The sequence below is a fragment of the Thermobia domestica genome, chromosome 15, assembly GCF_964235325.1.
Source record: "Thermobia domestica chromosome 15, izTheDome1.hap1.1, whole genome shotgun sequence".
NCBI classification, from domain to species: Eukaryota; Metazoa; Arthropoda; class Insecta; order Zygentoma; family Lepismatidae; genus Thermobia; species Thermobia domestica.
The window spans coordinates 69,374,831-69,389,774 of NC_137468.1; the positions used below are offsets into that span (position 1 = coordinate 69,374,831).

The 14,944-nt window shown below is 32.3% G+C and overlaps 1 protein-coding gene across 4 annotated transcripts in view; it reads left to right on the forward strand.

Annotated features, from left to right (window-relative positions):
- Cht10 (Chitinase 10) overlaps positions 1-14,944 on the forward strand; it is a 145,330-nt gene that overhangs the window by 65,149 nt on the left and 65,237 nt on the right. For all 4 annotated transcript variants that reach the window (XM_081739754.1, XM_081739755.1, XM_081739756.1 and 1 more), the window contains 6 exons: positions 138-424; positions 951-1,109; positions 4,736-4,882; positions 7,377-7,500; positions 10,532-10,840; positions 11,982-12,230. In XM_081739754.1, the coding sequence (XP_081595880.1) occupies positions 138-424; positions 951-1,109; positions 4,736-4,882; positions 7,377-7,500; positions 10,532-10,840; positions 11,982-12,230 (1,275 nt within the window). The remainder of the gene's footprint in view (positions 1-137; positions 425-950; positions 1,110-4,735; positions 4,883-7,376; positions 7,501-10,531; positions 10,841-11,981; positions 12,231-14,944) is intronic.

The following is a 14,944-nucleotide window of genomic DNA, read 5'->3' on the forward strand; positions in this document are numbered from 1 at the left end:
AACATATCATCACAAGATATGACTTCCCAGACAAGATCCCAAACGTTTTTAAAAGGGGAAAATGTTTGAGCCTGAAATTCTAAATAGTCTTAAGTGACTACTTACTCAAACTTACTGACCTTTTATTTTACTTCTAGGTGCTGAGGACACAGACGGACGCCCAGAGGACAAAGAAAACTATGCTTTACTCATAGAGGAACTCAGTGAAGTGTTCCAAGCTCGAAAATGGTTACTTTCGGCATCTGTGTCGCCATCTCGATTCCGGATTGAGGATGGTTATGATGTCGCTCGCATCAGCAAACATCTCGATCTCATCAACCTCATGGCTTACGATCTCCATGCTGATCGAGAGATTTATGCTGATCATCATGCGCCCCTTTTTAAACGTTCGCATGATCAGGGGCTTAATGTTTTCTACAATGTAGTGAGTATTATTTTCTCAAAATTGCCGGATACATTAACGTGACATGAATAGTTCATAAACAAGGTAAATAAAAGTCAATGTAAAATATAATCTCACTGTTTTGCATTTTCGAAATTATTACTTATAAATATAAATTGCCTAATCTCGAAATCTTAAGCGCAGAAATTTCTGAAACATTGTGTGTTTCGATAAAGTCCTTTGAATTATTTTACTAATAAGAAAACTAAATAACCGAAGCATATGGTTTATTCACTAGTGTCAATATATTTTTACTTGTTCTTTCGTAAGTCATCAATGGGTAAAATTCTGAGATAAAAATTTCTGAAGTACTATTCTCAATGTACATTATTAATAATTTGCTTTCCGTGCCTGGTAAATCTTCTTCGTGTAGCATTTAAAATGGTGGCAGTTCTTAGTTCTGAAAAGAGTATAATAATAAAAAAATAAAATAAGACACAATAATTTGTAATTATCAATTAACTTTTCATTGTGTATTAGACCTAATTTTAGATTATCTTTTTAAAAGGATTATGCTGTGCGTTATTGGCTGAAGAAAGGAGCTCCACGGGAAAAAATTATTATGGGAATCCCCTTCTATGGACGTTCTTTCACACTTCTGAACTCCTCTAACACCTACCCGACAGCACCTATTAAAGGTTTTGGAAATGAAGGAAGATATACACAAGTAAGATTTTTTTTTATATCGAAGAGAAGCAATAATAATTCAACATATTCTCGAAACAAACATGTATGTGTTTGCTACAAGGAGATGTTGGATGACTTATTGCTTTGCTTTTTAAATATCTGTTTCCCTTCTAAAAGAAAGTTGATATTTTTTTTCACGAATGTCTTTTATTATCTTATGATGGATAGAATAGTTTGAACCAACTAATGGGCCATGTAAACAAGAGGCAATATAGGTTTAGTGCAAGAAAAAAGAATGCCTTCGAGATGAAGTGTGAACAGATTGGTCAGGAAATGAATGTAGATGAAACGAACCATGTGATGATAGCTCAACACCGAATTCACGGAAATATTACTATTATTAATATTAATTATAGTATTATCATTAATGGTGTTGAGTGCTTTTTAGCCTATTTTTTTGTACGGAAAAATTATTTTTCTGTTTTCCTTGAATACTGATTTCTTCTTCAAGTCTAGATAATTGTCTTTTGACTTTTCAAAATTAGTTTGCATTATACATAAATTTAATATTAATTACATTAACTTTGATTAATACAGAGCTGTCCAGTAAGTAACAGACGTTTGAAATAATAAAAAAAAGTAACAGAATGAACAATCCAAATTGTATTACATACATTTGAAAGATATATACTCTTAAGCTACTTTTCACATAATCGCTATCAAATTAAAGCACTTGTCATAACGTGGCACAAGTTTTTCAATACCATTGTGGTAGAAATCTGCCACCTGCAATTTCAACCACGGCTTACACCGACATGCAGTTCGGCGTCAGTATCAAAACGTTGTGTAGGAGCTGTCTTCATCGCTGGGAAGAGGCGGTAGTCTCTCGGCGCCAAATCCGGGCTGTATGGTGGGTGATGGTACACCGCCCATCCAAAACCATCCAAGAGCTCTCGGGGATGCTTGGTCGTATGTGGATGTGCGTTGTCGTGAAAAATGTCATTATTCCATGTCCGTACATTTCCACAGTTGGTGATGTACTTAAGTTAGCTTGTTTTTTTTTTCTCAACAAAAACCTAATCACAGACCGCACCTCACAAAATGCAGGAGTTTCTATTGCAGCGCACATTGTAACACGCCACAGAAAGCACAGTAAGAGCAACATAGTCCTCATGCTATCACACGCTATCACTGTTGAGTACTGAGTGTAGCAACGTTCTGACACCAAGATGGCGACTCTAGCTCCGCCCACTGCTGCGATTGGTCAAAACGTCTGGCACTTTCTGGACAGTCCTTTATATTAAAATTATATATAACGAAGTTTAATTTTCATAAAGTAAAGGGCTTTTAAATAGGTTTGAGGAAGAAATAAGTAAAATAAAATTGTTGAAAACCGAAATTTATTTCAAAGAAAATAGAAAAATTATTCCTCATATAAATCATTCGGCTGAAAGACAAAAGTGGTGCAAGTATTCAACACCATTAACTTCAATTCACAGTGGTTGAATAAATTTAAATATTTTGAAGTAATAAAACACATTACTACTCTATGCAAAATCTTTCTATCGCAGAGACTAATGAGTAAAATTCTGTAAGAACATAATTTTACCAGTTGTATAGATGTAAAGAGTATTCACTAATTCTTAGAAAATAATAGAGAGTGAACGAGAAAGAAAGAGGAAGTTTCAACATAAATGTTTGGTGCGAAATAAACAAACAATAGATGAATGGAGGAAGTTATACCATGTGGAACTTCACATATGATATATCGCCGAATATCATATGAATATTAAGATACAAGATATCTAAGATGGACGGAATACATTACTTACATGAAAAAGATACGCGAATGCAAAATTCTAGTCGTAAAACCTGTGAGAAATCAAGAAGAAAGTGAAAGAGTAATGCGCAGTAGAATTTTAGAAACGTGGGTAATAATAGTCTTGACTAAATTGACTTGGCATGGAATATATATTATGTTCAGTTTTAAGTAGATGTTCAGTTTTTGTGTCGACAAACTATTGGGTTTCTTAAATCACAGAGTGCATAATTATAACGACAATTTTGGAAATAATTAATTATGCTGTACTTACTGTTATTCAATTTTTTTGAACTGTTCAATCATTCCCGGTGGGGACATTCGGTCGAAAAAGTGTAAACGCTTTCTCAGACCTGTTTTCCTGGGCTTTCCTCATTCACACTAAACAAATGCTGGGATGGTACCTATCATATAGGTCCCAGGCCGCTTCCTTCCTTTCCTTTCCTCGGATAGTATGATCGCCGAGGGACGTCACATCCTCATATCTCATACGTGTGGGGCTAAGATGACCATGGACGCCGAGAGCCCACAAATCTAATTCCTAATCCTGTTCAATCATATCAAATGTTGTTTACTTTCAATCTTCGTAAGGAGTTGATATTATAGAATATGACGCACTTAGTTTTGAAGAAAATGATTTTGTATTTAGCCGAGAAGAAACTGAACAGAGCTAGTCATGAACTTAAGACTACTGGTGACTACTGATACACATAGTAAAACATCTTAAAGCTATTCTTTCTAGTTTAGAATGTTTGGTGCTAGATTCTTAATTATATAAGAAAAAACAGTTATTGAACTTATTTAAAAGAGTAACATAAAAAAATTATTAAGAAAAATGCAACCATATTCCATATAGTAATGATGTTAAAATTACTCAAATATTTATCATTCAAGATGTTCGAACAAATGTTGTTGTTTATTCGAATAATTATTTGAACATTTATAGAATTAAAATTTATTGTTATTCGAATAAATTATTTGAATAAATATTTTGTCCGAATATGCCAAGAATTCACCGTTTGAATATTTAAGTATGAAATTATTCGAGTTGTAACATCATTAGTAGATAAAACTCTTTGTGTGTATTATAGTAAAAGAAACATTAGTATAAATATATCATTTTAAAATTATTTTAATTTTTTTATATCTTGATAATTAACTATTAATATCATTATTTCTTTCTACAATAGGACATTAGCTAACATTAAAATTATTTTACATTCTTATATATTGATCATACTATTATTAACGTTATTTCTTTTTATTATATGACTTTAGCTAACATTAAATTGTTTTATATTTTTATATATTGGTCATTAACTATTGCTATCGTTAATTCTTTTTATTATGTGACTTTAGGTAATATTATTAAAAATAATTACATATTAAAATAAGTATTTAAATTATTGTTAAGATGTTATGATAGATTTAAGTTATAAAGTGAAAAGAAGATGCTAAATTGCGGCACTTAAAACAAATATTTATTAGATCTATGTATAGTTTCAACAGCATTGTTTTGGGTTTTTGATTCAAAATAAAGTGCTAAACTAGATCACACGATATGCCTGGAGAAGAAGTAAAGCTTCCATCTTTGATTCACTCGAGTAGTATAAAAATTATAATCCGAGTTCATTATTACATCAGAATATTGGAAAGTATGCACTGGTAGATCAATTTATACCAAACTTTACCATCACTGATATCAAATAAAATAAAAAAAAATGAATGAATCAAACAAGGAAACGAATGGTTATTTCACAATATTAGAAGATATATAAAAATAATTAGTTGCTTACAAATTTCTTGAGATAAGAGAACAAATTTTACTTGTATGTTTTCCTTTGTAGGAAGCTGGTTACATTGCATTCTTTGAAGTATGTGACAAGCTAGCTGAAGGTGGATGGACCGTTAACTATGATGATGTAGGAAGTCCCTACGTTGTGAAAGGTGATCAATGGATTGGATATGATACAGTCGAAAGCATTAAGGATAAGGTTAGTTTCGATTTTCTTTGTATTAGTTAGATATAACTTCAGAACGACTACCATTATATATATATTAAAAAAAAACTGTTTTCTAATATTCGAAGGGGGCACAGTAGCTCAGTGTTAGAGCCTTACCTATGCTGCATGGAGTCCCTGGTTCAATCTCCGGCCAAGTGAGTTTGTAGTGGACAACATCATATCCGTGGGTTTTCTCGGGGTTCTTCCGTTTCCTCCCACATTCTCATCACATCAATTATTCCATCATTATTCACTTGCCTTAATCATCAGTCTCTCTTAGCCTAAAGAGCATAATCATGGGATGTTAAACTGAAATGTTACGTTTCATTTTTTTCTAATATGTGAAGAGTTGAGAGTCAAAATATACCATTTTCACTTCTACGAGAACGAATGAATTGAAATTTTAAAATCGCATTCACACAGTGAGATGTTGCATTTGAAGTTTATACGGGATGTTCTACTCGAAGGTAGCCCGAAAATTGTCGGTTAAAAAAATACAAGAGGAAGTGAAACAAAACATCATGTCTTACCTATATGTAAGAAGTGAAATGAAGTTGTCACAAGAGGTACCGCGAATGTAATCTCTGAGTGTCCTATCACAATTGAACACGACATTTCATGTTAGTGAAGGTTGCTGCTAAAATATGTTATATAAACCCCCCTCCTCCTGGATCTTGCACTGGAAGGTATCTCGTGGCCTTACCTTATTTATAATAACTAATATGGGTTGCTGATTATATAACTGATTCACAAACTCCCAGAAATATGAACTAAATCCTTTAAATATTTACAACGGTAAATGAATGTTACGGGAGGCTACCTTTGAGTGAGACACCCTTTATGTCTGAATATATGCGTATGAAATATTTGTAAAAAAAATCATTTTAAAAAATATGTGATAGGCATCTTACAACGCAACAGGAATATGTTGCAAAGTGCTACTCTGATTATTCTTCGTATATGACATATATAAAACCACTAAACATGGACTCTTCAATCAACCACTAAGAAAACTAGAGATAATATAAAGCGACGATATCTTAGCAGAGAAAGTGTTAAAATACAGGTACTTATTAATTTAACGGAAACATCTGGGAAAAGTGCAACTTGGCGTTCGACACCTTTTACCCTCAGAAGACCTCTGATATGACGTGTAATGGAGTCATATGAAGATCATGAATGGTAGTAAGTGGTATATTACACCATTCCGTGTGCGATGCATCACTCAGACTAGTGAGAGAGGATAAAGGAGGAAATCGCCGAATTTTTGTCTCCAAAATGGACGATAGATGTTCGATTATGTTTAGATTCCGGGATTGGGTGAGCCAGCAGGTCCCTCAAAGCACACTGCAACAGCTCCAGTTGTGTGAATGGGGGCATTATCATCTTGAAATATGATGTCATTATTCGAAATCATCTAGACCATGGTCGCCTAAAATGGCGTCATAATCACGGGCAGTAACGCGACCGGTAAGTGACACCAGAAAATGCACTGAAAACCAGGATATTGTGGCCCACAGTATCACAGAGCGCCTGCCACGTTTCATGATTGGTCAGAAACACTGCAGATCATACACTTCTTTTGTCGTACCCTCACATAAACATAGCCCATGGTTTGAAATAAGGTGAAAGGTGGCTCATCTGACTATATCACAAATTTCTACTCATTAGCGGTCTATGTTTCATGTTCGCGGCAACATTGGCGTGATATAAAATATCTTGATCCCTTATCAGTGATTTCATCCGTGCTACTCGATCCCGTATGTCCATGTCATGTAACTCGTGGCGAACTGTGACAGTCGACACAAGCTGTGGGAGGTGTTGCTTGATTTTTTCCGTCACTTGCACCTTCGACACACGACATTCTAGTGACAATCACTTTTAATATTTGGCAGAATCTGTCATTGAGGGTGTTTTCTGCCCACTGTCCTTCTTTGCCGATGTGGTTTAGCGATGAGTTTTGTACACCGTTATTACCTTGAACATTGTGCCTTGGGACGCACTCAACACACTTTCGCTATGCTCATCCCACATAACGAGAGCCAACAATTTGCTCTCTTTTAAGATCAAAAAGATCGTTACCGTTTGCTCAGTTCACTGCACACTGGAATTCTACTGCTCTTCACGTAGGGCAGAGTTTGCCCTAACACTATCACCAGTAGCCAGTGCTGTAGTCGTCCCATGACTGTTGCCAAACCAGACATGTGATGTGTTTCTAACTTAAGATGTTTTCATTAAATGGATAAGGATATGTACTTGTTTCCGTAATTCATCTAACATGAACACTTTAATATATGTTAGCATATAATATATAAAGTTAATTAAAAAACTGCTGTTATTATCTGAATTAGAAAAATCTGCATTATAAGTATGTAATTTCCATTTAATTGTTTGCCACTCTCAGATATAATTTTTAAGTGTTCTGTATTACGATAGTATGGGTATACAGTTATTAAAAATGTTGATTATTTTTCTTTTTACTTAGACAAACTATATTAAGAAGTATAGACTAGGAGGAGCCATGATTTGGGCCGTGGACTTGGATGATTTCCAAGGAATATGTGGTGAAAAGTGGCCTTTGTTAAGGGCAGTAAAGAATGGTTTAGCTGGTAAGTCAAAACAAATAAAAATAAATTGCATTAGTTTACTGAAAGTGAATTGGTTTCTTTTATAATTTTGGTGGTAGTATGGAAGTGAAGACACAATAGTTAGATAGTTTGTCCTTTTCAGTTCCTTATCCAGCCCACTGTATCTATCTGCATGATGTACTGGGTGAACTATTGTATTGCAAGTCAGTTGAAAGTTTGTGTGCATATTACTGTAAGTTATTGAGTGATAATGTTTCTGTGGAGATCTGAGAACTTTATAAAATTTACAAGTCCTCAGATGTATTTCACAAGTTGTAAAATATTATGAAGCAGTGGAGATCTGAGAACTTTATAAAATTTACAAGTCCTCAGATGTATTTCACAAGTTATAAAATATTATGAAGCAGAGGCATTAGAGTAATAGTGAAAGTCATTTGTAAATACCAGGGCTGCTACCTCTAAATTTCATGCTTTTATTACGGTAAGACCAGGTCTACCATATGTGCAATACATGCATTTGCACGTGGGGTGAGGAAAGTGTTGGGAGTCGACAAAAATCTGTCATAAAATATACAAAATTGAATGTATCAAAAATATATTATTTAAAATAAATGAAATCCAAACTTAATTTTTAATAAACGTACCGTAATATGTCCTGATCAACGCTACAATTCTTATAAAATAATAATAATAATAATAATAATAATAATAATAATAATAATAATAATAATAATAATAATAATAATAATAATAATAATAAACGGTGAATTCTATATTTCCATTAACATTGTTAAAATTATAATGAGGCACGTACCCTACTTAAAATCCCGGCATTTAAGATATGTTCTTTCTAAAAACCGAAGGATGACAAAAGGATGCTATGGGACGGGGCGACAAATTGTCTAGAGCCAACCCTGTATATATAGAATGGTAAAGGTGTTTATTTTTAAATTCTACACTTGTACTACAAGATTTGCACATTTTGTGAAACAGGGTCTGTCTGGTATTATTTCCTGACTGAAAATATGTCATTCCGATATATAGGGTGGTAGGTAACTCCACAAACTTTGGGAGGTGATTCCTTATATGAAATGAAAGAAAAAGTTCTTATAAACATAGGTCGAAAAACGTCTCACTTCAGAATTACGCACCGCCGAAAATTCGAAAAATCATGTTTCGAAACGCCCTGCCTTAGAAACTATAGGACCTATAACAAGCGGTTTAAGGAATTACACAGGAACTAGTATGCGAACTATCTAAATATCCATGTTTTACCATCCTCCGTTATCGGCGAAACGAACGCGTTATTAGTACTTAAAGGAGTATCCCTATACCTTAATTTCCTTTTTACAATTCGTTTCGCCGATAACGGAGGATGGTAAAACATGGATATTTAGATAGTTCGCATACTAGTTCCTTTGTAATTTCTTAAACTGGTTGGGATCGGTCCTGTAGTTTCTAAGGCAGAGCGTTTCGAAACTTGAATTTTCGAATTTTCGGCTGTTCATAACTCTGAAAGGAGATGTTTTTCGTCCCATGTTTATTAGAACTTTTTTCTTTCATTTCATATAAGGAATTACCTCTCGAAGTTTGTCGGTGGAGTTACCTACCACCCTATATATACCTTGTAATCTGCTTATGGTATAGTGCAGAAGCAGTATTTATTATTATTCCGGCGAGAAAACAAATCTACGCAATTATTAAATATGTCTCTTTATTTAATATACTGTATGTTTATAACTTATCTATTAATAACAATGAATATAGATGCAATAGGACGATCATAAATAAATAGACATTTTGTACTTAAGTAAATACAACTTTTGATACTTTATCAGTATTTCAAATTTTACTTTATTCGAATTGACACTTCAAAGGCTACTCACTGCCTTTATTATTATAGTTGCAACATTCTTGTTTTAAAACACTTCAGTTATTAACAGAATCACAGAGGGATACAGAAGTTTATAAGGAGAAATAATAGAGATAAAATTAAGGGATAACACGTTGAATAGAGAAGAAATTTTTAAAATAATTATGAAATTCGGAACATTTTATTTCAAAAAGATATGAAAAGAAGGAAATAATAATAGTAATTAAGAATACGGTTAATATAATGCATCAGAATTAAACTGAAGGTTGTAACATTATTTGATTGTTACATATTAAAAGCTAAAATTATAACAATGTAATAAACTTAAAACCAAAAATGATTATACAACAATTCTCCAAATTAGTGCAGCTCTGATTATAAAAGCAGTCAGCAGCCTTTGGAATGTCAATTCGAATAAAATAAAAGATAGAATATTAAAAGATTTATTTTTTTAATTATTAATATTTCCTTGAAAATTGTGTGAAATATATAAATAGATTCTTTATTACAAAAGAAAAAAAGTATAGGTATTAGTCGTAAATAATTCTGAAGACCTAAAATATTAATGTAAAATCAGTTTTAACACAAAATTCATACTTTTCAAAGGAATTTCATTAGCTACAATATAGTAATACTTTGGGAATATGGAAAAATAATATAAATGACAGGCTTCATAACTGGCTTCTAGAACTGGCGAGAGCTCTTCCACGGCTAAGCGGTTAGCGTATGCGTCTTTGGCGTGAGAGCTCGGGTTCGATTCCCGGCGGGAGCTCATGTGGTTCGGATTCCACGTTAATCAGTAGGTGCACGTCTCATATAGCCTCGCTGCTGAACGGGACGTTAAACTCAAAATCAACTCAACAACTCTAGAACTGGCGAGCTGTACAAGAAGTAAAACTTGGGAGAATTATATAAGAAAAAGTAAAGCATTTCAATTATATTTTGTAATATTTAATGTAAAGTAAAATACACTTTATTCATTTAACCACTAAAACTAAAAGGAATGCCAGTTGATAATATCAACAACGAAGACATCATTTTCATTCCTTTGGCACACTATTCTTGAACTGAAGTTGAATTGTGTGATTACCTGTATTTCGAAGTGTTTGCAAATTTCGTTATTACATGAATTTCTAAATCCTAAGTACATAATAATTCGTGTTTTTCTGTTTATTACAGTATATACGTTACCAGAAGATCCACCAGTTCCAGAGGGTAATTCAACCATTGAGCAGACCTCCCTAGCACCCACCACTTCAGCACCGACCACTGGAGAACCTGTTTCACTTGGACCAGGACAAGGATGCACGGGACAAGGTTATGTTCGTGACGAGAATGACTGTTCTGTGTATTACCAGTGCGAATGGGGTAACACATACATGTACAAATGTCCTGATGGTCTTCATTTTGATGAAAGTTTGAAACTTTGTAATTGGCCTGAACTGTCAGGCTGTAATGAAACACAAGCATCGTCTTCAAAACCAACAGGTTTGTATTACAATTGTTAAATAGTAAGTTGATGCAATTAAATTTTCTAAATAGCAACAATATTAACGTTTTACCTCTGGGTTTAAACTAAGGTACGAAAATTTATTAGGCTCTTATAATTCTTTTCTGTCTTTCTAAACCTAATTAGTTTAAGTACTTATCGCATAATCTTAGGGATATAGTCAATTGTGGAAGTTAGTTCTCGTGTTACACCAATGACCAAAGATTTACTTGGAACAACTCTTTAATTTGGAATACATTTTTTCCAATAATCAATGGAATAAACAATGAGTTTAACTAAAGTTACATTATTGACTTTATTTCGATATTCTATGTCATTTTTCCGTTTCCAAGGTGATAATTTTGATAATTTACTCGAGTATAAATGGGAATTGAAAGAGATGGTGCTGTAAACACTAAGTATTCGAGAGCTTTGCTCTCATTTTTTATTCAATTTTTACTATTTACAATTCATTACTTTGGACAATTTTATTATTTGTGACAATTTTCACATACTATATTTCATTTTCAATATGTTCATGCGCCGGTTATCCTTCAGTATTATTACATTAATAGTGTGATAAACAATTTTATTTAAAACAGGCAAATTCGGCCATCTTGGCTCGTGCCATTTTAGTACATTTACTTATTTCAAACAATTTATAATTAAAACAAATATAGTGACGTAGTCCACAAGACCTTAAGGCTGGGACTTCCTTTATAAATCTCCCGTAAGGGAGGTAACTGAAAGAGTATAAATGGCAATTCAGGCTAAGATCTACATCAATATAAGTTTTCCTTTTAGGAAAAAGAATGGAATTGAGTGCATAAAATATTTGAAGCAGTAATTCTAGTTTGATAATATATGAAGTCTACATGTAAAATCGAAATACTTGTGTAATAGTGTAATAAGATAGTAAATAGTAATAGTGTAATAGTAAAATAAAATGTGTAATAGTTAATAAGCAATGATATCCAATATTTTTATACCGGTAAAGTAAGCACTAATATTGATAACAAATACGAGAAATTAAAAGAAATGTATATGCATGAATCAAGGAAATGTGTGTGAATGAAAATTGTTTTTGTAATATATTTTAAAATACTTTCTGTTATTGCATTTTCATCCATTCTCTTTCAGCACCCCCATCACAAGGTAAATCTTGTACGGAGAATGGTATCTTCTCAGATCCTGCTGATTGTTCCAAATATTACTTTTGCCGAGATGGTGTTAAGTACGTGTTTAAGTGTTCTAATGGCCTGTTCTTCGATATTCGAACTGGGCTTTGCAAGTTCGGTAGTGATGTTAAGTGCACACCAGGACAAACGCAAAAATTGACTTTTCAGACCAGTTTACAACAGAATCAGGTTGTCACAAGATTAGTTGGAGGTTAGTGGATATTTTTTTAATATTTATTTTTTTAATATAGTGTATCACTTTCAATCTTTATTTCGTTAGAAATTGAATAACCAAGTAGCCCTGCATGTCACAGAAAGTAATATTTTCTCCCTGTCCCGCTGCATCTTTCATATTGAATTCGTCAAAACAAAAGGTATATTTATATTTTCTGAATCAAAATTACTACATATACCAATTTTTTTGCAATTCTGGCTCTAGATTTAAAAGAAAAATGCAGCAATAGCAATGGCAGCATGTGAGGGCAATCAGATCGATATATATATATATATATATATATATATATATATATATATATATATATATATATATATATATATATATATATATATATATATATATATATATTTGCTATATGACATAGAAAAAGAGATTACTTACGGCGGTAATTCTTTATACAACAGTTAAAACATTAGTAAGTTTCTTCCCGTAGCTTGTAGCAATAAAACTGTAATTTTAACCAATCTGATTTCCTCCATAAGAATTATGACATTAGATAGTTTCTGCCTTGAGCTTCTAGCAATATGTAAGTATTTTTACCGATTTGACTTCCCTCACAAGAAGTAGGACATTAAGTTAGCATTTTTCCTTAGCTTGTAGCAATAAAATTGCGAATTTAATCGGTCAGACTTCTCCCATAAGAATTAGGACATTAGGTAAGTTTCCCTCCCTAAGCTCGCAGCAATAAAATTATATTATTTTACCGATTTGACTTTCCTCACAAGAATTAGGACACTAAGAAAATTTCTTTCCCTTAGCTTGTAGCAATAAAATTGCAATTTTTACCGATTTGACTTCCCTTACAAGAAGTAGGATATTAAATTAGCTTTTCTCCTTAGCTTGTAGCAATAAAATTCTAAATTTAACCGATCTGACTTCCTTCATAAGAATTATGACATTAGGTAAGTTTTCTATTCTAAACTTTCAGCAATAAATTTATATTTATTTACCGATCTGACTTCACTCACAAGAAGTAGGACATTAAGTTAGCTTTTTTCCTTAGTTTGTAGCAATTAAATTCTAAATTTAACCGATCTGACTTCCTTCATAAGAATTATGACATTAGGTAAGTTTTATATCCTGAGCTTTCAGCAATAAATTTATATTTATTTACCTATCTGTCTTCGCTCACAAGAAGTAGGACATTAAATTAACTTTTTTTCCATAGCTTGTAGCAATAAAATTATAAATTTAACCGATCTGACTTCCTTCATAAGAATTATGACATTAGGTAAGTTTTCTATCCTAAACTTTCAGCAATAAATTTATATTTATTTACCTCCCTCACAAGAAGTAGGACATTAAATTAGCTTTTTTCCTTAGTTTGTAGCAATTAAATTCTAAATTTAACCGATCTGACTTCCTTCATAAGAATTATGACATTAGGTAAGTTTTCTATCCTAAACTTTCAGCAATAAATTTATATTTATTTACCGATCTGTCTTCCCTCACAAGAAGTAGGACATTATATTAACTTTTTTTCCATAGCTTGTAGCAATAAAATTATAAATTTAACCGATCTGACTTCCTTCGTAAGAATTATTACATTAGGTAAGTTTTCTATCCTGAGCTTTCAGCAATAAATTTATATTTATTTACCGATCTGACTTCCCTCACATGAAGTAGGACATTAAATTAGCTTTTTTTCCTTAGCTTGTAGGAATAAAATTGTAATTTTTACATATGTGATTTCTCTCACGAGCCACTACTGGAAGAAACACAAAGATTTAAGATGTGAATTCTGTGAAATATTAAGAAGGTTTCACTTACTAGTTGTAACATGAGAGAAACTCATTAAACTAGCCCCACTGCCACCGATCAGGAATGCTAAGATAATTTAAACATCCCCTACGTTCATATAGATATTAATTGTTTGGAGCAAATTAATTACTAGTTAACAAATTACTTCTAACAATCATACTATTCTCAGAAGAAAACTATCCTCTATAATAACCTCAATAAACTTGATAACAACGATTTAACAATATACTGAATTTGATTACATATATCTTTGCATGAATTTAATAAATATATAATTGAACAATAAAGAATCACTAATAAATATAATTATATAGTTAAATAGGTCCCATCAATCATATGGCCAATAATGGTTAACTTTACATTTATTTTTAATTTTCTCGTATATAAATATAAGTATTAATATCGTATAAAGCAATTATAATTTCTTTTTAACTCATCAGATATTTTAACAAGGGCAACGATGAGCTCTTGGCATCCAAAAGTTAACGAACACACAAATTCTCGATTTGCATTTTACACTTATTAATGATTTCTGTCTGCTTTCGACCGGTTGAATACTAGTTTGCAACTAACAGCTGGAATTGTTCAATCGAATTATAATACCTATAGTTCTCAAACTCGCCACTATGGGCGCTACCTATTAACTCTAGCAACCAAAGCTGTTACAAATATAAGTTCACTGATAAAAAAAAAAAAAATCTTCCAAATTGATACAAAATGATCTTCCAAAAGTATATAAATAAATAAATCAGAACATAGTGTAAACACTAAAATTTTGCATGTATTTTATAATTAATTCAAATACAGTATATCCTATCCTTATTGAAATCTTTTCTTATCTATGTCTTGACAATGCCGACCGCTGTCAGCAAAAATTGGACATTTAACATAATATTTTGAGCAGTCTATTAAAGTTAAGAAAAGCA